We start from the raw sequence: 26,520 nt of genomic DNA, 5'->3' as shown, positions 1-26,520 counted from the left end.
AATGCACTCAACAACCACTTTACTCAAAACCAGTGCACTGTACACCACTGCACTCTATGGCCTGCACGCATGCACTGTATGCCACTATACTCTACTCTATACCACTGTACGGTACGCCACCCTACTCTGTGTTACTTTACTCTGCACAACTGTACATCACTGCACTCTACACCAATGCACTCTACACCACTCTTCTCAACATGACTGCACTCTACGACATCCTACTCTGAATCACTGCACTCTCTGCCACTGAACTCTATGCCATTCTATGCCACTTTTCTTTGCACCACTCTACTCTGTGCCACTGCACTCTACTCTACACCACTCTACTGCACTAATCTACTGTGTAATGCTGCAATTTGATACTGCACTCTACTCCACTGCACTCTACGCATCTCTACTGTACTCTGCACCACTCTACTCTATGCCAGTACACTCTACCCCACTCTACTATGCACCAATGCACTCTTTGCCACTTCACTCTACACCATTCCTGTCTGGGCCACTGCACTCTACACCATTTCTGTCTGGGCCACTCCACTCTGTACCATTTAACTCTGTGCGACTCCACTTTGCAACACTGCACTCTATGCTACTACTCTATACCACTTCACTCTATCCCTGCACCACTCCACCCCACTCCACGCCACTTCACTCTAGACTGAAACAATCTATTCTAAACCATTACACTCTATGCCACTGCACTTTACACCACTCTACTCCACTGTGCCCCACTCCACTCTATGCCACTGCAATCAAAACTATTTACAAAAAGGGGGTGGTGAGGGACAGAGTCTCTGAATTAAACAGAATACTCTCACCCCGTCAAGAGATCAGGGCTAGATCCAACACCGTTTTTTAGCTCACTGCACCATCCCAGTTTCAGAACCTGGCTGTATGCAAATTAGTCTGTTCCTGTCCCAGTGCATGATGGGAACAGGGCAAACCAAACTACAAAAGCCAATTCTTACACTGGGAAGGAAACAAGCTACCGGGGACCGGTTTCTGGCATTTCAGCCGTCTTCGGCCCGGCTTGCTTGAATCCTGAGGGTGCAATGAGCAAGGGACTCACATCTGAGTATACCCTTCCACGCTTAGGGTGGACAAAAATATTTACAAAAAGGGGGTGGTGAGGGACAGAGTCTCTGAATTAAACAGAATACTCTCACCCCGTCAAGAGATCAGGGCTAGATCCAACACCGTTTTTTAGCTCACTGCACCATCCCAGTTTCAGAACCTGGCTGTATGCAAATTAGTCTGTTCCTGTCCCAGTGCATGATGGGAACAGGGCAAACCAAACTACAAAAGCCAATTCTTACACTGGGAAGGAAACAAGCTACCGGGGACCGGTTTCTGGCATTTCAGCCGTCTTCGGCCCGGCTTGCTTGAATCCTGATGGTCCAATGAGCAAGGGACTCACATCTGAGTATACCCTTCCACGCTTAGGGTGGACAAAAATATTTACAAAAAGGGGGTGGTGAGGGACAGAGTCTCTGAATTAAACAGAATACTCTCACCCCGTCAAGAGATCAGGGCTAGATCCAACACCGTTTTTTAGCTCACTGCACCATCCCAGTTTCAGAACCTGGCTGTATGCAAATTAGTCTGTTCCTGTCCCAGTGCATGATGGGAACAGGGCAAACCAAACTACAAAAGCCAATTCTTACACTGGGAAGGAAACAAGCTACCGGGGACCGGTTTCTGGCATTTCAGCCGTCTTCGGCCCGGCTTGCTTGAATCCTGATGGTGCAATGAGCAAGGGACTCACATCTGAGTATACCCTTCCACGCTTAGGGTGGACAAAAATATTTACAAAAAGGGGGTGGTGAGGGACAGAGTCTCTGAATTAAACAGAATACTCTCACCCCGTCAAGAGATCAGGGCTAGATCCAACACCGTTTTTTAGCTCACTGCACCATCCCAGTTTCAGAACCTGGCTGTATGCAAATTAGTCTGTTCCTGTCCCAGTGCATGATGGGAACAGGGCAAACCAAACTACAAAAGCCAATTCTTACACTGGGAAGGAAACAAGCTACCGAGGACCGGTTTCTGGCATTTCAGCCGTCTTCGGCCCGGCTTGCTTGAATCCTGATGGTGCAATGAGCAAGGGACTCACATCTGAGTATACCCTTCCACGCTTAGGGTGGACAAAAATATTTACAAAAAGGGGGTGGTGAGGGACAGAGTCTCTGAATTAAACAGAATACTCTCACCCCGTCAAGAGATCAGGGCTAGATCCAACACCGTTTTTTAGCTCACTGCACCATCCCAGTTTCAGAACCTGGCTGTATGCAAATTAGTCTGTTCCTGTCCCAGTGCATGATGGGAACAGGGCAAACCAAACTACAAAAGCCAATTCTTACACTGGGAAGGAAACAAGCTACCGGGGACCGGTTTCTGGCATTTCAGCCGTCTTCGGCCCGGCTTGCTTGAATCCTGATGGTGCAATGAGCAAGGGACTCACATCTGAGTATACCCTTCCACGCTTAGGGTGGACAAAAATATTTACAAAAAGGGGGTGGTGAGGGACAGAGTCTCTGAATTAAACAGAATACTCTCACCCCGTCAAGGGATCAGGGCTAGATCCAACACCGTTTTTTAGCTCACTGCACCATCCCAGTTTCAGAACCTGGCTGTATGCAAATTAGTCTGTTCCTGTCCCAGTGCATGATGGGAACAGGGCAAACCAAACTACAAAAGCCAATTCTTACACTGGGAAGGAAACAAGCTACCGGGGACCGGTTTCTGGCATTTCAGCCGTCTTCGGCCCGGCTTGCTTGAATCCTGATGGTGCAATGAGCAAGGGACTCACATCTGAGTATACCCTTCCACGCTTAGGGTGGACAAAAATATTTACAAAAAGGGGGTGGTGAGGGACAGAGTCTCTGAATTAAACAGAATACTCTCACCGCGTCAAGAGATCAGGGCTAGATCCAACACCGTTTTTTAGCTCACTGCACCATCCCAGTTTCAGAACAGCACCACTCTACTTTACGCTGCTGCACTCTACGCTACTACTCTGTGCCACTGTACACTCTACTCTGCTCCACTATACTCTACCTTTCACCACTCCACTTCACTGTTCTCAGAGGCAATGTACTTTACAGCACTGCACTCTGTGCCACTGCACTCTAAGCCGATTCACTCTACACCATTTTACTCAAAACCAATGCACCCAGGGCCACTGTACCTATGCCATCTACTTTACATTACTGCATTTTACATCACTATACTGTACAACATTCTACTTTATGGCCTTGCACTCAACACCACTGCACACTATGTCATAATTTTTCTCTTTGTCACTGCACTTTACTCGACTCTATTCTACGCTGCAACTCTGTACTCTATGTCACCGCTCTCTGCACCACTCGACTCTGCACTACTGCACTGTATACCACTGGACTCTACGCCACTGAACTCTATGCCACTCTACACCACTGCACTCTGTCATTCCACTGCTCTCTACGCCACTCTACTGCACTCTACTACACTGCACCACTCTACTCTATGCTAATACAATCTATCCCACTCTACTCTGCATCACTCCACTCTATCCCACTATACTCTATCCTGCACCACTCTACTCTACACCACTCTACTCTAGGCCACTTCACTCTGTCACTCTATTCTGCAACACTGTTCTCTCCGCCACTGAACTCACCACCACTCTACTCTGCATTGCTCTACTCTATTTCACTCTACTCAAAGCCAATCCACTCTAATCTACTCTGCACCGCTGCAATCTACAACACTACTCTATACCACTGCACACTGCACCACTTCACTCTTCTCAGTACAAGCACTAGTAATCCCGCGAATTGAATACGGCAGCATCGCCCTCTGCGGTCTCCCGCTAACGACTACTACACCCTTAAGAGCTTCTCTAAACGCTGCAGCGAGACTCATCACGGGATCAAAAAAACACTCGCATATCTCCCCTGACCTGAAATCCTTGAACTGGCTGCCGTTTGAAGCCAGAATACATCTGAAAATAGCCTGCATGACACACAAGCTGTACACCTGAGCTCCCCCGGATACCTCACTCAGAAGCTGACAATCTCTGGTGGCTCTAGAAACACTAGAGGCACAAACAATCTTCTGCTAAAACCTCGAAGATTCCGGAAGGAAAAAACTTATAAACGCTCTTTCTCAGGAATGGCACCCAGGATCTGGAACTCACTCCCTCCTGAAACTAGACTCATCTCCTCCTTCACACTTTTTAAGAAAGAAGTAAAAGCTATTCTCATGGCCAAATACACTTGACCTATTAATGTTGATATGTAAAGATTCTGACCGATCTGTATTATTCTGCTCGATCCCTATGACTATGTGTTTTACCTGTATTATTTTCTTAACTGATTATCTTTGCACACACTTATCTGTAATATTTGCTTTATTGCTGTACCTGTGTTACTTTACTCCCTAAAGACCTGCTCTCATTCTTTTGTTGGTATCCCCTGCATTGTAAAGCGCTCTGATATCTGCAAAGATCTTGTTCGCGCTATATAAAACTTTCAAAATAAAAAATAAATAAATAAACACTCTCCTCTATGCCAGTGCAGTCTACACCACTCTGAGGCGCTCCCCTCTCCACCATGCCACACTTCGTCACTCTATTCTACACCACTGCACTCTATGTCACTGCACTCTACCCCGCTTTGCTCAAAATAAATACACTCTACGTCACTGCACTCTTTGTCAATCTACTCTGCAACACTGCACTGTACGTCACTATACTCTACTCTACACCAGGGACCTCTACAACACTCTACACCATTGCACTCTGTCCCTTTATTCTACACCACTCTATGCTACTGCACGCTACACCACTGTACTCTATGACACTCTACCCTGCAGCACTGCAGTCTCTGCCACGAATCTCTGTGCCACTCTACTCAGTGCCACTTTATTCTATGCCACTGCACTTTACTTTGAACCACTCTACAACACTCTACTGTGCTCTACAGCAATGCACTCTATGGCACTCTAATCTACTGTGCACCACTGCACTCTATGACTTTGCACTCTGCGCCACTTCACTCTGTGCCTTTCTACTCTACTCTGCACCACTCTACTCCATGCCACTGCACTCTTCCCCACTGCCGTATATACCATTCCAGTTTAGACCACTCCACTCTCCACCACTCCAGTCTACTTCACTCTATGCCATTGGACTCTATGCCACTACTCTATATCACTTCACTCAACCCTGCACCACTACACTTTACCCTGCACCACTGCACTCTACACCACTTCACTCTACTCTGAAACATAACAATCTACTCTACACCACTACACTCTATGCCACTCTACTCTGCGCCACTCTACTTTGCGCCACTCCACTGTACGCCACTGCAGTCAATGCTGTGCCACTCTACTCTACACCACTCTCCTCTATGCCACTGCTCTCTACTATTGACCACTACTCTACCCTGCCAGTGGTGGCTGGCATGTACCGAGAGTGGTGGGGCGAGGTCACCTACACAAAAAACAAACACAGTTACCTTCCTGCGTGACGCAACGTCCTCCTCCTTTGGTCTTCTCTGAAGGCAGGCTCCAACGCAGGACCCAGCCTCCTTCCCTAACTAATCCTGGTGCTACTCTAACTAGCATGAGAGCAGTGCTGCAGTGCTCTCGAGAGAACTGGAGGCCTGAGCTTTCTCTAATCCAGCTGTCGAAGACAGTTAGGTTAGAAAAAGGTTAAAATAAGCATGTATGGCTGGCCGTCACAAGATGCCGGCTAAAGCGACATGCGCATTTGAAAGTTCACAGCTTCCTGCTGCCACGCAGCAGCACTGGCCCTACCCATCCTGTCACTCAGTTCGGGACGCGTCGGTTGCTCAAAAATAAAATGGCAATAAATAAACTTTATTACCATTTTATTTTTCAGCTCAAGCCTGGGGCTTTTCTTTGTAGAGCGATGCTCCTCGGCTCAAATGGAAGAGCCGCCCCTGCACCCTGCACCACTCCACTCTACTCTGAAACTATCTACTCTATGCCACTGCACTCTATGGCACTGTATTCTTCACCACTCTACTCCACTCTATGCCACTGAACTCTATGCTGGCCCGTTCTATGCCTGTACAGTCTAAGCTATGCCACTGTCCTTTAACTGCACTCTGCGCCAATGCACTATACACCACTTTACACAAAACCAGTGCATCCTACGCCACTGCGACTGCAACTATGCGATCTACTTTGCACCACTGCACTCTATCCCACTATACTCTACACCATTCTACTCTATGCTACTGCAGTCTATGCCACTGCACGTTACTTCACTGTACATCATTGCACTCACCGTCACTGCTCTCTGCAGCACTCTACTCTGCACCACTGTATGACCTGCACTCAAACACTTTAATCTGCATGACTGAACTCTATGCCACTTCACTTTTCTCTGCACCACTCAACTCTACACCACTCTACTGCAGTCTTCACCACTGCACTCTACACTGTTACACTCTATGCCACTGCATTCTACACCACTGCACTCTACACCACTACACTCTACTCCACTGCATTCTATGCCACTGCACTCTACACCTCTGCACTCTACACTGCACTACTCCACTATACCCTGCAGCACTCCACTCTGTGCTACTTCACTCTACTCCACTCTGCGTCACTCCACCCCATTGCTATCTACTGCACTGCAATCTATCCTGAACCACTCTACTCTATGCCACTGCACTCTACACTACGCTATTCCACTGCATGCCAATACATTCTACAGCACTTTACTCAAAACCAGTCCACTCTGCGCCATTCTGCGCCACTGTACTTTATGCTACTTCACTCTAGGCCACTCTATTCCACTTTGCTCCACTCCAGTCTACTCCACTCCAATCTACAACACTACACTATACTCCACAATGCTCCACTCTGTGCTGCTGTATTCCATTAAACTCTGCACTCTCCTCGCCTCATGCTCTACTCCAATACACTCTGTGCCCCTCTACTCTATGACAATCTATTCAGCTCTATGCCACTCTTTTCCATGACAATCTATTCCGCTCTATGCCACTCTTCTCTATGACAATCTATTCAACTCTATGCCACTCTTTTCCATGACAATCTATTCCGCTCTATGCCACTCTTCTCTATGACAATCTATTCTGCTCTATGCCACTCTTCTCTATGACAATCTATTCCGCTCTATGCCACTCTTCTCTATGACAATCTATTCTGCTCTATGTCACTCTTCTCTATGACAATCTATTCCGCTCTATGCCACTCTTCTCTATGACAATCTATTCTGCTCTATGCCACTCTTCTCTATGACAATCTATTCAACTCTATGCCACTCTTTTCTATGACAATCTATTCAGCTCTATGCCACTCTTCTCTATGACAATCTATTCCGCTCTATGCCACTCTTCTCTATGACAATCTATCTGCTCTATGCCACTCTTCTCAATGACAATCTATTCCGCTCTATGCCACTCTTCACTAAGACAATCTATTCAGCTCTATGCCACTCTCCTCTATGACAATCTATTCCGCTCTATGCCACTCTTCACTAAGACAATCTATTCTGCTCTATGCCACTCTTCTCTACGACAATCTATACAACTCTATGCCACTCTTTTCTATGACAATCTATTCCGCTCTATGCCACTCTTCTCTATGACAATCTATTCTGCTCTATGCCACTCTTCTCAATGACAATCTATTCAGCTCTATGCCACTCTTCACTAAGACAATCTATTCTGCTCTATGCCACTCTTCTCTATGACAGTATATTCTGCTCTATGCCACTCTTCTCAATGACAATATATTCTGCTCTATGCCACTCTTCTCTATGACAATCTATTCAACTCTATGCCACTCTTTTCAATGACAATCTATTCAGCTCTATGCCACTCTCCTCTATGACAATCTATTCCGCTCTATGCCACTCTTCACTAAGACAATCTATTCTGCTCTATGCCACTCTCCTCTATGACAATGTATTCCGCTCTATGCCACTCTTCACTAAGACAATCTATTCTGCTCTATGCCACTCTTCTCTATGACAATCTATTCAACTCTATGCCACTCTTTTCTATGATAATCTATTCAGCTCTTTGCCACTCTTCTCTATGACAATCTATTCTGCTCTATGCCACTCTTCTCTATGACAATATATTCAGCTCTATGACACTCTTTTCTATGACAATCTATTCAGCTCTATGCCACTCTTCTCTATGACAATCTATTCAACTCTATGACACTCTTTTCTATGACAATCTATTCAGCTCTATGCCACTCTTCTCTATGACAATCTATTCCGCTCTATGCCACTCTTCTCTATGACAATCTATTCTGCTCTATGCCACTCTTCTCAATGACAATCTATTCAACTCTATGCCACTCTTCTCTATGACAATCTATTCCGCTCTATGCCACTCTTTTCCATGACAATCTATTCCGCTCTATGCCACTCTTCTCTATGACAATCTATTCCGTTCTATGCCACTCTTCTCTATGACAATATATTCTGCTCTATGCCACTCTTCTCTATGACAATGTATTCAGCTCTATGCCAATCTTCTCTATGAGAATCGTTTCTGCTCTATGCCACTCTTTTCTATGACAATCTATTCTGCTCTATGCCACTCTTCTCAATGACAATCTATTCAGCTCTATGCCACTCTTCGCTAAGACAATCTATTCTGCTCTATGCCACTCTTCTCTATGACAGTATATTCTGCTCTATGCCACTCTTCTCAATGACAATCTATTCCGCTCTATGCCACTCTTCTCTATGACAATCTATTCTGCTCTATGCCACTCTTCTCAATGACAATCTATTCAGCTCTATGCCACTCTTCACTAAGACAATCTATTCTGCTCTATGCCACTCTTCTCTATGACAGCATATTCTGCTCTATGCCACTCTTCTCAATGACAATCTATTCTGCTCTATGCCACTCTTCTCTATGACAATCTATTCAACTCTATGCCACTCTTTTCCATGACAATCTATTACGCTCTATGCCACTCTTCTCTATGACAATCTATTCCGCTCTATGCCACTCTTCTCTATGACAATCTATTCTGCTCTATGCCACTCTTCTCAATGAAAATCTATTCAGCTCTATGCCACTCTTCACTAAGACAATCGATTCTGCTCTATGCCACTCTTCTCTTAGACAATCTATTCAGCTCTATGCTACTCTTCTCTATGACAATATATTCTGCTCTATGCCACTCTTCTCTATGACAATCTATTCAGCTCTATGCCACTCTTCTCTATGACAATCGTTTCTGCTCTATGCCACTCTTCACTAAGACAATCTATTCTGCTCTATGCCACTCTTTTCTATGACAATCTATTCTGCTCTATGCCACTCTTCTCAATGATAATCTATTCAGCTCTATGCCACTCTTCACTAAGACAATCTATTCAGCTCTATGCCACTCTTCTCTATGACAGTATATTCTGCTCTATGCCACTCTTCTCAATGACAATCTATTCCGCTCTATGCCACTCTTCTCTATGACAATCTATTCTGCTCTATGCCACTCTTCTCTATGACAATCTATTCAACTCTATGCCACTCTTTTCTATGACAATCTATTCAGCTCTATGCCACTCTTCTCTACGATAATCTATTCCGCTCTATGCCACTCTTCTCTATGGCAATCTATTCTGCTCTATGCCACTCTTCTCAATGACAATCTATTACGCTCTATGCCACTCTTCACTATGACAATCTATTCAGCTCTATGCCACTCTTCACTAAGACAATCTATTCTGCTCTATGCCACTCTTCTCTATGACAATCAATTCAGCTCTATGCCACTCTTCTCAATGACAATCTATTCAGCTCTATGCCACTCTTCACTAAGACAATCTATTCTGCTCTATGCCACTCTTCTCTATGACAGTATATTCTGCTCTATGCCACTCTTCTCAATGACAATCTATTCTGCTCTATGCCACTCTTCTCTATGACAATCTATTCAATTCTATGCCACTCTTTTCTATGACAATCTATTCAGCTCTATGCCACTCTTCTCTATGACAATCTATTCCGCTCTATGCCACTCTTCTCTATGACAATCTATTCTGCTCTATGCCACCCTTCTCAATGACAATCTATTCAGCTCTATGCCACTCTTCACTAAGACAATCTATTCTGCTCTATGCCACTCTTCTCTATGACAATCTATTCAGCTCTATGCCACTCTCCTCTATGACAGTCTATTCCGCTCTATGCCACTCTTCACTAAGACAATCTATTCTGCTCTATGCCACTCTTCTCTATGACAATCTATTCAGCTCTATGCCACTCTTCTCTATGACAATCTATTATGCTCTATGCCACTCTTGACTAAGACAATCTATTCTGCTCTATGCCACTCTTCTCTATGACAGTATATTCTGCTCTATGCCACTCTTCTCAATGACAATCTATTCTGCTCTATGCCACTCTTTTCTATGACAATCTATTCAATTCTATGCCACTCTTTTCTATGACAATCTATTCAGCTCTATGCCACTCTTCTCTATGACAATCTATTCCGCTCTATGCCACTCTTCTCTATGACAATCTATTCTGCTCTATGCCACTCTTCTCAATGACAATCTATTCAGCTCTATGGCACTCTTCTCAATGACAATCTATTCCGCTCTATGCCACTCTTCACTAAGACAATCTATTCAATTCTATGCCACTCTTTTCTATGACAATCTATTCAGCTCTATGCCACTCTTCTCTATGACAATCTATTCCGCTCTATGCCACTCTTCTCTATGACAATCTATTCTGCTCTATGCCACTCTTCTCAATGACAATCTATTCAGCTCTATGGCACTCTTCTCTATGACAATCTATTCTGCTCTATGCCACTCTTCTCTATGACAATCTATTCAGCTCTATGCCACTCTTCGCAATGACAATCTATTCCGCTCTATGCCACTCTTCACTAAGACAATCTATTTTGCTCTATGCCACTCTTCTCTATGACAATATATTCTGCTCTATGCCACTCTTCTCTATGACAATCTATTACGCTCTATGCCACTCTTCTCTATGACAATCTATTATGCTCTGTGCCACTCTTCTCTATGACAATCTATTCAGCTCTATGCCACTCTTCTCTATGACAATCTATTCAGCTCTATGCCCTCTTCTCTATGACAATCTATTCCGCTCTATGCCACTCTTTTCTATGACAATCTATTCAACTCTATGCCACTCTTCTCTATGACAATCTATTCAGCTCTATGCCACTCTTCACTAAGACAATCTATTCTGCTCTATGCCATTCTTCTCTATGACAATCTATTCAGCTCTATGCCACTCTTTTCTATGACAATCTATTCAGCTCTATGCCACTCTTCTCTATGACAATCTATTCTGCTCTATGCCACTCTTCTCTATGACAATCTATTCAGCTCTATGCCACTCTTCTCTATGACTATCTATTCAACTTTATGCCACTCTTCTCTATGACAATCTATTCAACTCTATGACACCCTTTTCTATGACAATCTATTCAGCTCTATGCCACTCTTTTCTATGACAATCTATTAAGCTCTATGCCACTCTTCTCTATGACAATCTATTCAACTCTATGCCACTCTTTTCTGTGACAGTCTATTCAGCTCTATGCCACTCTTCACTATGACAATCTATTCCGCTCTATGCCACTCTTCTCTATGACAATCTATTCAGCTCTATGCCACTCTTTTCTATGACAATCTATTCAGCTCTATGCCACTCTTCTCTATGACAATCTTTTCCGCTCTATGCCACTCTTCTCTATGACAATCTATTCTGCTCTATGCCACTCTTCTCAATGACAATCTATTCCGCTCTATGCCACTCTTCACTAAGACAATCTATTCAGCTCTATGCCACTCTCCTCTATGACAATCTATTCAACTCTATGACACTCTTTTCTATGACAATCTATTCGGCTCTATGCCACTCTTTTCTATGACAATCTATTCAGCTCTATGCCACTCTTCTCTATGACAATCTATTCAGCTCTATGCCACTCTTCGCAATGACAATCTATTCCGCTCTATGCCACTCTTCACTAAGACAATCTATTCTGCTCTATGCCACTCTTCTCTATGACAATCTATTCAACTCTATGCCACTCTTTTCTGTGACAATCTATTCAGCTCTATGCCACTCTTTTCTATGACAATCTATTCAGCTCTATGCCACTCTTCACTATGACAATCTATTCAACTCTATGCCACTCTTTTCTGTGACAATCTATTCAGCTCTATGCCACTCTTCTCTATGACAATCTATTCAACTCTATGACACTCTTTTCTATGACAATCTATTCAGCTCTATGCCACTCTTCTCTATGACAATCTATTCCGCTTTATGCCACTCTTCTCTATGACAATCTATTCTGCTCTATGCCACTCTTCTCAATGACAATCTATTTAACTCTATGCCACTCTTTTCTGTGACAATCTATTCAGCTCTATGCCACTCTTCTCTATGACAATATATTCTGCTCTATGCCACTCTTCTCTATGACAATCTATTACGCTCTATGCCACTCTTCTCTATGACAATCTAATATGCTCTGTGCCACTCTTCTCTATGACAATCTATTCAGCTCTATGCCACTCTTCTCTATGACAATCTATTCAGCTCTATGCCCTCTTCTCTATGACAATCTATTCCGCTCTATGCCACTCTTTTCTATGACAATCTATTCAACTCTATGCCACTCTTCTCTATGACAATCTATTCAGCTCTATGCCACTCTTCACTAAGACAATCTATTCTGCTCTATGCCACTCTTCTCTATGACAATCTATTCAGCTCTATGCCACTCTTTTCTATGACAATCTATTCAGCTCTATGCCACTCTTCTCTATGACAATCTATTCTGCTCTATGCCACTCTTCTCTATGACAATCTATTCAGCTCTATGCCACTCTTCTCTATGACTATCTATTCAACTTTATGCCACTCTTCTCTATGACAATCTATTCAACTCTATGACACCCTTTTCTATGACAATCTATTCAGCTCTATGCCACTCTTTTCTATGACAATCTATTAAGCTCTATGCCACTCTTCTCTATGACAATCTATTCAACTCTATGCCACTCTTTTCTGTGACAGTCTATTCAGCTCTATGCCACTCTTCACTATGACAATCTATTCCGCTCTATGCCACTCTTCTCTATGACAATCTATTCAGCTCTATGCCACTCTTGTCTATGACAATCTATTCAGCTCTATGCCACTCTTCTCTATGACAATCTTTTCCGCTCTATGCCACTCTTCTCTATGACAATCTATTCTGCTCTATGCCACTCTTCTCAATGACAATCTATTCAGCTCTATGCCACTCTTCACTAAGACAATCTATTCAGCTCTATGCCACTCTCCTCTATGACAATCTATTCAACTCTATGACACTCTTTTCTATGACAATCTATTCGGCTCTATGCCACTCTTTTCTATGACAATCTATTCAGCTCTATGCCACTCTTCTCTATGACAATCTATTCAGCTCTATGCCACTCTTCGCAATGACAATCTATTCCGCTCTATGCCACTCTTCACTAAGACAATCTATTCTGCTCTATGCCACTCTTCTCTATGACAATCTATTCAACTCTATGCCACTCTTTTCTGTGACAATCTATTCAGCTCTCTGCCACTCTTTTCTATGACAATCTATTCAGCTCTATGCCACTCTTCACTATGACAATCTATTCAACTCTATGCCACTCTTTTCTGTGACAATCTATTCAGCTCTATGCCACTCTTCTCTATGACAATCTATTCAACTCTATGACACTCTTTTCTATGACAATCTATTCAGCTCTATGCCACTCTTCTCTATGACAATCTATTCCGCTCTATGCCACTCTTCTCTATGACAATCTATTCTGCTCTATGCCACTCTTCTCAATGACAATCTATTTAACTCTATGCCACTCTTTTCTGTGACAATCTATTCAGCTCTATGCCACTCTTCTCTATGACAATCTATTCAACTCTATGCCACTCTTTTCTGTGACAATCTATTCAGCTCTATGCCACTCTTCTCTATGACAATCTATTCAACTCTATGCCACTCTTTTCTGTGACAATCTATTCAGCTCTATGCCACTCTTCTCTATGACAATCTATTCAACTCTATGCCACTCTTTTCTGTGACAATCTATTCAGCTCTATGCCACTCTTCTCTATGACAATCTATTCAACTCTATGCCACTCTTTTCTGTGACAATCTATTCAGCTCTATGCCACTCTTCTCAATGACAATCTATTTAACTCTATGCCACTCTTTTCTGTGACAATCTATTCAGCTCTATGCCACTCTTCTCTATGACAATCTATTCAACTCTATGACACTCTTTTCTATGACAATCTATTCAGCTCTATGCCACTCTTCTCTATGACAATCTATTCCGCTCTATGCCACTCTTCTCTATGACAATCTATTCTGCTCTATGCCACTCTTCTCAATGACAATCTATTTAACTCTATGCCACTCTTTTCTGTGACAATCTATTCAGCTCTATGCCACTCTTCTCTATGACAATCTATTCAACTCTATGCCACTCTTTTCTGTGACAATCTATTCAGCTCTATGCCACTCTTCTCTATGACAATCTATTCAACTCTATGCCACTCTTTTCTGTGACAATCTATTCAGCTCTATGCCACTCTTCTCTATGACAATCTATTCAACTCTATGCCACTCTTTTCTGTGACAATCTATTCAGCTCTATGCCACTCTTCTCTATGACAATCTATTCAACTCTATGCCACTCTTTTCCATGACAATCTATTCAGCTCTATGCCACTCTCCTCTATGACAATCTATTCCGCTCTATGCCACTCTTCACTAAGACAATCTATTACGCTCTATGCCACTCTTCTCTTTGACAATCTATTATGCTCTGTGCCACTCTTCTCTATGACAATCTATTCAACTCTATGCCACTCTTTTCTGTGACAATCTATTCAGCTCTATGCCACTCTTCTCTATGACAATCTATTCAACTCTATGCCACTCTTTTCTGTGACAATCTATTCAGCTCTATGCCACTCTTCTCAATGACAATCTATTCCGCTCTATGCCACTCTTCACTAAGACAATCTATTCTGCTCTATGCCACTCTTCTCTATGACAATATATTCTGCTCTATGCCACTCTTCTCTATGACAATCTATTCAGCTCTATGCCACTCTTCTCTATGACAATCTATTCCGCTCTATGCCACTCTTCACTAAGACAATCTATTCTGCTCTATGCCACTCTTCTCTATGACAATCTATTCAACTCTATGCCACTCTTTTCTGTGACAATCTATTCCGCTCTATGCCACTCTTCTCTATGACAATCTATTCCGCTCTATGCCACTCTTCTCTATGGCAATCTATTCTGCTCTATGCCACTCTTCTCAATGACAATCTATTACGCTCTATGCCACTCTTCACTATGACAATCTATTCAGCTCTATGCCACTCTTCACTAAGACAATCTATTCTGCTCTATGCCACTCTTCTCTATGACAATATATTCTGCTCTATGCCACTCTTCTCTATGACAATCTATTCAGCTCTATGCCACTCTTCTATATGACAATCTATTCCGCTCTATGCCACTCTTCACTAAGACAATCTATTCCGCTCTATGACACTCTTTTCTATGACAATCTATTCAGCTCTATGCCACTCTTCACTAAGACAATCTATTCTGCTCTATGACACTCTTTTCTATGACAATCTATTCAGCTCTATGCCACTCTTCACTATGACAATCTATTCAACTCTATGCCACTCTTTTCTGTGACAATCTATTCAGCTCTATGCCACTCTTCACTATGACAATCTATTCAACTCTATGCCACTCTTTTCTGTGACAATCTATTGTGCTCTATGCCACTCTTCTCTATGACAATCTATTCCGCTCTATGCCACTCTTCTCTATGACAATCTATTCAACTCTATGCCACTCTTTTTCATGACAATCTATTCAGCTCTATGCCACTCTTCACTATGACAATCTATTCCGCTCTATACCAGTCTTCCCCACAACACTCTGCTCCACTTTACGCAACACCCTCTATGCCACTCCACTCTACTCTACACCACTCCATGGCACTCTATACTACTCCCCTGTACGACACACAACTCAACTCTGACGCTATACCCCACTCTACGCCTTTCACCTCTATGCCCTTCCACTCTATGACACTCTACTCCCTCCACAACACTCCACAATACTGTGCGGTACTCCATGACACTCCACTTCACATCACTCCGCTCCACCCCACTCAACTCTACTGTACGCCACTCCACGCTGCTTTACGCCACTCCGCGCTGCTTTACGCCACTCCACACCACTCTCCTTTACCCCATTTGATTTGAGCCATGCTGAACAGCAGTCACGCAGGTGTACAACATTGCTAAAGCATATTGGCAAAGCCAATAGCTCTGGCATAGACGAGACCAATTGGCCTTGGCCTTGACAATGCTTGCTGTAGATGTTTGTACACAGTCCATGGAGTATTTGTGAATCCCATACAAACAGTTACTTTATGACTATCTCAGGTTTAAGACTATGACGTGTAAGGTCACTCGATTCTTAGAGGATGAGCCCAAAAATGAATGAGATGCACATTTGGCGATAAGATGAGGGATATTACTGTATGGATTGTAATTAATCTGGCTGGCTGCCCTAATCAATCATCGGCTTCTGTCTCTGTTAAATGTGGCTAAAGCGACCACCTCCCTCCAGGTCATTACAGACACTGCCTCCAGTCCTGAGCTTGTCACCTGCCAATCCTTGTTTTCAGGTGTGCTTTTCTAATCAGTTCAGTGGAAGAAAATAAGGACTACAACAACCAGAATGCATCAGGCGATGGCAAAAAAGTTTAAAACAGGAAACATTGTCCACAGTGGGTTGGAAGGCCGTGGTCACCCTGGGTGTGGCTATTCTCAATCTGAAGTCTTTTGAGCTTCTTTGGTGTTGGAATTTCAGAATTTCAGAATGTATAGAGGTGCCCCCCCCCCCCCCCCCCCTATGTAGTTGTGTGCTGCCTGTTATCAAGAGTGCATGCTGGGGGAAAGCTGGTCATCAAAGCTATTGTCAGTATAGTGCCTGGTGTGGTTCTGGCACTGTTGACCCCGCCCCCCCCCCCCTACCCTCACCATGGCTACATTACAAGTGCAGTGGTACACTCTGATGGAATATTTCTTCCTGGCAGACACAGGTGGGGAGGAAGATACCGAAGACCAGGCAGGCACTGGAGATGAAGCAGAAACCCCACCAACCCCCCCGGGGGGAGAACAGCCCCCCCTTCCCAAGAAGCCCCCATCGAATCAAGTGTACGGCGTGAAACGGAAGCGGAGCGCGTCCAGGAAGCCCCTATCCAACAAGCCGCAGGATTTCCAAGTGAGTCGAACAAAAGTTGTGACTTTGATGCTCTGTTATACTAACCTCTTCTCTTCTTAGAATTAGGCGATATTACCTGAAAGTGAGGGTATTTATTGATGCTCATACCCGCATGTCGTGGGTAGGCTGCTTTGATCAGGGTAATGCCACTGCAACCAACAGCTGTGGATGCCAAGCAGAGGGGGGCAATAAAACCACCTTACCAGGTGCAGCCACAGCCCCCTGCAAGAATGCAGGCGAGAGAGAAAGACCAGATCCCATGATCAAACTTAGAACCTGATCGTGTTCAGCGACAGATACGCCTGGGTGAGATTTAAATTCAATTGGTTACGTAAATGGAATTTCTTGATCTGGAGGGCCACGTCTGTTTTGATTGGCCTTGATTGGAGCATGGTATGTTGTGCAGGTTTATAGAGTGCACTGTCACCCGCGAGAGTATGCTGGCACTGAACAGGGGTGGGTCTAGCCAAGCCGAGAGCCTAGTGTGACTACTCACTGCACATAGGACCTTATTCTGCAGGACAGCCAATCAGAACTGCCGGAATAGCACGTTGTTAAGCAGTTCTAGTTTGACCTCTGCTAACCAAGCAGAATTGAAACGGATGAACACACTGTGGACAATAGGCAGGGCCAAATTATGTGGCAGGTTTGACTGAATTATGCGGCAAGAAAGGGAACATTATGCGACGTCATGAAGCACATTTTGTGATAGTACTACTTCATTATGTTTACACTTCTTAACACAGTCTTAGCATACTTTGCACCTCATTAGTACTGGTTTGATATTCAAATATAGTAATACGCAGAAGAAAGGTGATCAGTCAACCTTTGCAAAGAGTGTTCCTCTGCTCAGCAACGTGCCGCTGTGCTTTCAGTAACTTTTGAACAGTTTGAGCTAGAAACATTTTTTTTTTTGTAAATTCTGCAGATTATGTAGCACATGATGGATTATGTGGCAAATCCATAATGCGAAATACCCCACGGCCACACAATGGGATAATTTCGGTGGCCCGGACTTTAGGGAATCAAATCACTCTTCTATAAGACTATGTTTCAAATACCACTTCCCTAAATTGTCGTATGGTGCCATCTAGTGACGGTATGTGAAATTGCTTTTTCAACTGTGTGAAAATGTTTTCTTTAATAGCTGACAAGTTTTTGCTTTACTTATGTGGGACATTTCCATATTCTCAATGTCCTACATTTTGCAGTGGCGGCTCCTCCTCTAAGGCTAAGGAACATCGCCCCACTGTTCATGAAGCAGTGTAAACAAAACAATAAAATGATAATAACTGAAGTTATCATTCTATTTTTTGTATGGTCAGGCTATGGTAGGCAGGGTTTGGCTCCCCTGACATCGGGGACGAGGAGTGTTTGTGCTCTCCATAAAGTGCGCATGAATGTTTGAGTGGTCCTCTTGGGCTGGCCAAACAGTCATACGCACTTCACATGTTCTCCATGCAGGCTGTACTATGCAGGCTGCATTACAGCCTGCATGGAGAACATGCCTAGTCCCCACTCCCATTCCCTGTCTGGGGACCGAACCACAGCATTGTGATTGACCCAGGGGAGCCTGGGTGTATACCAATCACAACACTGCATTGCAGCATTGTGATTGTTCTGGGGAGCCTGGGTGTATACCAATCACAACTCTGCATTGCAGCATTGTGATTGGCTCTGGGGAGCCTGGTGCTTCCTGGAAGAGACTCACTCGATGCGGGAGAGACGGAGGAGATACTTGCAAGATTAGGTAAGTGATTGTTTTTTTAAATTGAAGCCACCTCCACCCTCCTCCACCTCCCTGTCACCCCTTACCCCCGTACCTTACCGGCCGCCTCTGATTTCAGTACCTTATGTGTAAGACTTCGAGGGACGTACTAGCAGAAGTAGATAACATTGATGTAAAGCAATATATTTCAGAAATAACTCCTGAAGTGCAAATCCGTGCTCTTGCAATAGTTGAATACTACCACACAAGACTAACTGCACAATAAGATGCTCACCCAACCAATCACAATGACTTCAAAGCAGCTTAGTAATAACGTTTCACTCACAAAGCAGAACAAGGTCCACAACCCCTACATAAGCCACTGACACTTCAAGCTGTGCACCGCAGACGAACTACAAGGCTGAAAGAGAATAAAACAGTATTTGTAATCATCACACATAACTCTTGCACACTGGTGATGGTGGACAGAGTAATGTCAGCCTCACAGCTATCATCTTCCAGCCTCTTTCAAAGTGCACTCAACTCAGGTACCGAGGAAGCAAAAGGGCCTGAACAAAAAGAGTAATGATATAGCGTAAGTGCTTAATTTGAGACAGTGGTTCTGGTGCCTGGCACAGGCACTTAATTGTCAACACCGGCGCTTGTGACATTCTGTCATTAGGTGGCGCTGTCTGGCTAATTTAGAGATGACCACAGTTATTAATTCAATATACATTAAAATGGCTATTGCTAGCAGCCCAGGTCATTCTTATAGCTTTGAGGGCCTGGAATAGGCCGAATTGCCACACTTATCAGAGTGTGATTGTCAGTAGTTGCGTGGTATTGTCACTGGCAGTATAGCAGGGGTGATGTGTGGTGCAAGCTGCAGTGGTGAATGCTGGACAATGCAAACATTCACCCCCAGTCACAAGGATCTGGGTTTAATCCATCATTTTTTTGCTCACCACTCCACCCCAGTTTGGACCCAGCCATATGCAAATCAGTCTTGACCCTGTTCCTTGTGGGAACAGTCCAGCCCGAACTGCTAAGCCAGGTCCTCCCAGGACCGGAAACAAGCATCCCGAGACCAGTTTCAGGGCATCACCCTTCATCAGCCAGGCTAGCTTGAATCCAGAGGTGTAGGGAGCATGGGACCCACGTCTGGGCATACCCTTCCCACTTAGGGCAACATATGCAAAAGAAACAATTGATGGATGGAATGCTGGACAATGCAAACATTCACCCCCAGTCACAAGGATCTGGGTTTAATCCATCATTCTTTTGCTCATTAGACCACCCCAGTTTGGACCTAACCATATTCAAATCAGTATTGACCCTGTTCCTCATGAGAACAGTCCAGCCCGAACTACTGCAGGCAGGACATGCTCCTCCACAATGCTTTTTTTTTTCATGTACCAGCATGGCACCCTCAGTTGCGCCTTTCTTTTGATATTTGCGGTTGAGCAGCATTTATTTTCGTCTATTTATTAACTTTTGTTATAATGACAGTACCACGCTTTAGCTTTTAACATGTTAAGGTAAAGCACAGGTGCCATGAGTGCTTCAAAAGGAAAGAAATTGAAAAAAATGCCCATTTTATTTCTATTTCTTTACTTTTGAAGCGACCACAGCACCACACTTTAGGTTAAGATGTTTTACGCTAAAGCGCGGGTGTCGCCATTGTAACAATAGTAAATAAATAGACCAAAGAAGCGATTGGCCACCATTGTTTTCCTATTTGTTTACTTTTGTTACAATTGCGGCACGAGCGCTTTAGCTTTAAACATCTTAAGCTAAAGCACGGTGGAGAAGTGTGGCTCAATGGTTAGAGCGGCAGACCCTGATGCAAAGTTCTAGCCCGGGACCAGGGTTTTGGGCGGGTTTTGGGCTGAAAAATTCCACGGACCTGATAATTCTCGCCTCGGTGCCTATTCCAATCATGGAGTCCCACTCTGCAACTCTGGGCAATAGCTTGCTTAATCTCCACAACGGCCCCCACAACGCTAAGAATGCCTGGCCTGCACCTTGGGGGTGCCCAGGAGTGGACGCCTCACAGGGAAAGCCAGGATGGGTTCCACAGCGGTATTCCTACAAGCGCCTTGAGACCCTTGCGGGTGAGTAGTGCGCTATACAAGTATCAATTTACATTTACACGGGTGCCACGTTTGCTTCAAAGGCAAAGAAATAGAAAAAAAATAGCTTTTTTCTATTTCTTTACTTTTGAACCAATCATGGCACCCCCTGCTTTAGCTTAACGCCTTAGCAGCTATGGAACGTCCAGCTCCAGTGCTGAACGTTCCATTGCGCAGGTGAGGTTCGAACGTCCAACGGCCGATGGCAGCACTCCCGAGGTAGTGGTGCCGTCGGCCGTTGGACTGGGCGCAGCACTTATGAGGTTAAGATGTATAAAGCTAAAACGTGAGTGTCGCAATCCCTTTGCAATGCAATAGCTCTCACATTACTGAAAGTTTGAGTTATTGGCATTGCATTATTTATATTTATTTATGCGTTTACCATTTGTAAAACACCTGGTTATACCCAATGGTGTGTCCCTAAGCTAGGATTCTAACCCCCTAAAAAGAAAGAGAGAGAAGGGGAGAAGGAAAACTATGCCTAAGCTAGGAAGAGCAGTAAACGAGCACTAGTGTAAGACAACTAGATATTCCCTGTTTTAAGGGTGAAACAGCCAAGCTTTTAGTCCCTTGCGGAAGGTTAATGTTAGCAATGCCAACAGCATAAACTTTGAGTAATGCAAGACCTATTGCTTTGCAAATGATTGTAAAAATTTGCCCCTTAGCTTGCACAGATACCGAATTTAACATTTCATCTCCAGACAGGACAGCTGATCGAAGTGACAGTGAGGAAATTTCCCAGTTAATCTGCCATGGGATAAACCTCTATTTTAGTGTAGAGTGTATGTCCTCTCTGAAAGTCGAGTCTTGCTCTAAGGGCATTGCTAGCTACTATAGTAACCATTCTGCAGCACATACCTGTATAATTGATGCCTCGTCATGGGTCTTGCTACTATGATCTCCCAAATAACACATTCTAGAATATACTTATTCTATCCCTCCATCATCCTAGTCGATCCAACTAACAGACTCCCATATGAAATTTTGAAATAATAGATTTTTAAAAAAACATACCTTTAGCCGCCGGCCGCCTCCAGCATCGCATCATGGCGCCTCTCCTCTTCCTGGGTCCCACAACCCCTGGGACAGACTCCCATCCAATCCCAGTGCTGCAGAGCAGTTCAGGGATTAGCCTGAGCGGGATAGAACGACACTCCGCTCAGTCCGGGGAGTCTGTGGGGGTTTCACTAACCCAGCTGCTCAATGCTGGAGAAACCTGAGTGCGTGTGTGTGTCTTGGTCTGCCTGAGACGGCCGGCGAAACACACATGAGCACTTAGAGAGTAGAGTGCACGTAGCACTCCTCGTCCCCCCTCCCAGGCCTCGGCCCGCCCCTCCCTTCTGCGCTGGCTAAGAGCCATCAAATGCAAAGTAAACGATGCACGAACATCGTTTTATTTTACATTTGCTGGCTGTAAGCCAGGCAGTGAGGCGGCGCTCCTCCGCCATTGAGGAGGAGCCGCCGCTAGTCTTTAGTGTTTCCTGAATGAGGGCTAGCATGGGATGGATTTTATCCCTACTGGGAGTGGGATAAAATCTAAGGACGGGGCAGGGAGTGGTAGCTATCTGCAGTTTCTATTGTCCTTATTTGGGGTGCAGCAAAAAAAGAATGCGGCCTTAAAGGAGGAACCTTGCAGTTTTAGTAGGTTAAAAGAGATTGTCTTATAGTAGACTCTAACCGTGAGGTATAGGGTCTTTTGTTGGTTTTGGTTTTTTTGTTTCACAATTCTTTATTGGATGATTAAAACAAAACAGTGCATAGGGTAAGGAGGGACAGGGAACATAAGGTACTGTATGTGAAACAGTAATACTGTACTGAAATACACAATGCAAGATGAAATAAAGCACTAGGTGCATAGCACATGGTGTTCCCATGAGGAGGAGGCCCTTGCAGAACAAGGAAGGGCAATATTAAGGACACAGAATGGTCAGCGGGTTAAGGGGGGGGGGGCAGAGAAATATAACATGACGAAAAGAAACGAATGGAGGGAAAGGAAACAGGGAATCCATACTTGCAACCACACATCCTGGGGGAGGGGAGAAATGGGGGAAAGGGGAGAGAGTAGGAAGAGATGGGTCTTAATAACCCCCTGCTGAATGGGCAGGTGGAAGGAAATGCAGGCTGTGAAACATGCTCACATTTCTTTAGTCCACAGATCAAGCTGGCAGCAAAATCTTGAATCCCCTGAAGTTGTGCTGGAGATGATTGTATCAGACCTCAGTAAGAAATATTGTAGTAGTCAACCTTACACAAGCAGATGCCACTCTAGGGAATTATAAAGTGAGCAGCAAAGGAAAAAGGAAGTATCTGGACATTTGGAGATGAAAAAACAGAACGAGGCCGCCACACCAATCTGTGGGTCCAAAGAGAATATTTCCATCTCTCAGTTTTCTTACCTACCAATACCATTTCCAGTCTACTACTGTTTAATGGTAGAAAGGTAGATAACACCCAAACGTCCACATCTGAAGGGCAGTCTGTTATTGTGTCCACTTTCAGTATTCTTGCTTCAAATGGACCATCCACTGAACATCATCGGAGTATGATATCCCCAAACACCCAAGAGCCCTTCTCCGCTGCATCAGGGTCCTACTATGGATATTAAAGAGCGTGGGTGAGAGGGTAGACCCCTGAGGCACACCACATACTGCTTCTTGCGCACTTGATCAAAATGCAGGAAGAGAGGAATCAACTATCCCCGTGCCTTTATGCCGGTTTCCTTACATCTGTGCAGTAATACGCAATGATCCACCTTATCGAAAGCTGAGGACGGATCAAGCAGCAACAAGACCGCTGAGTCTCCCTGGTCAACAGTTTGACATAGTTCACCCTCTACTAGAACCAGGGCCTTCACAGCTCCCACATCCCATAAATGTATACATAAAAAATGAGCATTTTATGCAGGTACGATATTGAGTATGACTCAAAGATTGGGGTTTTTCTGGAAACTTTGAGAATAACCCCAGACTCAAGAGTTTTTGCATATATTGTATCTTCTGAACCACCCTGTCCCACTCTGGAAATGATCAGAGATTTGTTTATGCTATTGGACGATGAAATCCCTGTGTGTAGGGGTAAGGAGGAATATGGTTTTGCTGTGGAGAAAAAGATACAAATTTGTAATATATTCAAAGGTAAAAGCACGTCACCGTATATAATTGTACAACACGTACAAATACGCGTGCTAAATGCCCCCACAGAGGCAAAAAAAGGAATCCACAAATGTGTATGCGGCATGCACCTGACACAGTTTTGCAGGTATGATTCTGAACTTGTGTGAATTGCTGAAAGTTGTATATTTGAATATGAGCCTTTTCCAGTATGAGTTATTTTGAAGCATCAGATAGTGCTTGTGAGCAGACGTAGCTCCGGATAGGGTTCATTTTTTAAGCATTGTCTATTTTTTTATATCTTATACTGTAATATACGTGTTAATTACAGTCTTGTAAAAGTAAACCGGCGGCAATATACCCTAACATTGCATACAAAAACATGCTATTCATCAGCTGCAAAATTATATTTATTTTGATATTTTTGCTTTACAGTAAACATAACCCACAGCTGAATTTGTTTATTGGTTAAATTAAATGAAGTAGTGTTCCACTGGCTCTTGTCTATACTTTACGGTGATGGTGATGTAAAAATACAATAACGTTTGATTCAACTCCCAAGTGGCAGTTATTTGAAGTGCAGAGAGAGCTATAACGTTACCACCAGTGGGAGGTACTTGTTAAGGAATCATGGCTGTGACCCTAAAACATGAACGCTGATGCCCGCCCACCACAGAAATATTGAAACAAGCAATACAACACAGTGTAGATCCTGGTTTATTGAGCCTTATCCTGTGTCTCAAGCCAGTCCTTGTGCTCTGTGTTTATTGTTCCTCCACAAAAGTCCCTTCATGTCACTACTTCACTCAGGGGCGGAGCTTGGTCAGTAAGATTGAGGGGGGTGAGCTTCAGATTTTTCAACATTCAGGCGGGCATAAAATATTGAAATACATTATGCGACAAGCAGGGTGCAGGAGAGGGGCCGCAGGGGCAGTGGAAAAGGAGAGGAATGCAGATTGGTAGGAGTACTAAGAGAGAAAACACAATATTTTGTAAAATAACCAACATTTTTGAGGACTTTCAAAACAGAGAGAGTGTGTGTGCGTTTTTGTCTGTGTCTATGTAAACATCCCTGGATAAATCCGACAGACACCTCAACATACCCGACTGAAAGCATGTGTACCCAATTATTGAGCAGCAAGTACATTTGTTAGGGGGTGTAATACCTCAAACTCACCCCTTTGAAGATACGCCCCTGACTTTACTTTCTGACACGCCCCTCTCTTGGTATTATTCAGATTTAAATTTGGCTTTTTACCTCTCTTTACTGAATATCGATTCATTTCGCTCAGATCCGAATCCGAGTGATCGAAGGGAGACAAGTCCCGGGCACCAATGTGAAACCTGTGGTGAAGGTAACCGTGGCCGGGCAAACAAAGCGAACACGGATACGCAAAGGGAACAGCCCCTTCTTCGACGAGGTAAGATCTTGGCATAGAGTCCTTGTTTAAAGGGACAACCTTAATGCTTCTTATATCTTGGGTCGATTATGGATGCAGATTTACAAAGAGTTTTTTTTCATTTGCAAAGCTTTTGTGTGCAACAACTTTTTTTGCTTTGCTCTGAAATTACCTGGGGCAGCACGATTTTACCTCGTATAATGTTTTGTAAACAAACATTTCCATAATTGCAGAATTAAACTCGACATTGACAATTTACTTTTCAAATTGACGAATTCAGACATTTTCTCTGTAGTGTTATGACACAATGACTATATCATCAAGGTAAGTATTTATAGGGAAGAATAGATGTACTTACCTTGATGACATAGTGTTAGTCGGTATTGTGGAGTCACTATTGTCTCAGGTCAATATTTCCACCATGATTTTGTGACCCCCCAACACCGCTTTCACTTAGGAATTTAATTGTTCCCTTGCTTAAAATCATGGACAATGTTTGTTTATGTTGATTTGTTTTGTAGAGCGCCTCTCTCACCCCACTGGGGTTTCATGGTGCATAAAACAGTTCATAACTCAATTTCCAGTTACCGTAGAAAAAAACTATTTCATAACGCCACGTCTTTAGGTTTTTATCCTTAATTTCAGCTGATGTAACTCTCCTTTCAGACTGTCCGGGAGCTGGTTCCATCCCTGAGCCGCCATGATTGAAAGTTCTCGGCCTCCAATTGTCTTGCGTGCAACCCTCTGAATTACCGAGTCGAATTTAGCTACATCTG

At 43.8% G+C, this 26,520-nt stretch overlaps 1 protein-coding gene across 1 annotated transcript in view; it reads left to right on the top strand.

Moving 5' to 3' along the window:
• DYSF (dysferlin) overlaps window positions 1–26,520 on the top strand; it is a 1,070,125-nt gene that overhangs the window by 423,412 nt on the left and 620,193 nt on the right. The window contains exons 6-7 of the mRNA XM_086960107.1: window positions 17,207–17,394; window positions 25,637–25,765. Of these exons, the coding sequence (XP_086816233.1) occupies window positions 17,207–17,394; window positions 25,637–25,765 (317 nt within the window). The remainder of the gene's footprint in view (window positions 1–17,206; window positions 17,395–25,636; window positions 25,766–26,520) is intronic.

Source organism: Lissotriton vulgaris, chromosome 3_1 (genome assembly GCF_964263255.1).
Source record: "Lissotriton vulgaris chromosome 3_1, aLisVul1.2, whole genome shotgun sequence".
Taxonomy (NCBI): Eukaryota; Metazoa; Chordata; class Amphibia; order Caudata; family Salamandridae; genus Lissotriton; species Lissotriton vulgaris.
The sequence above is the reverse complement of the archived record's forward strand: the minus strand, read 5'-3'. Positions and strand labels throughout refer to the sequence as shown.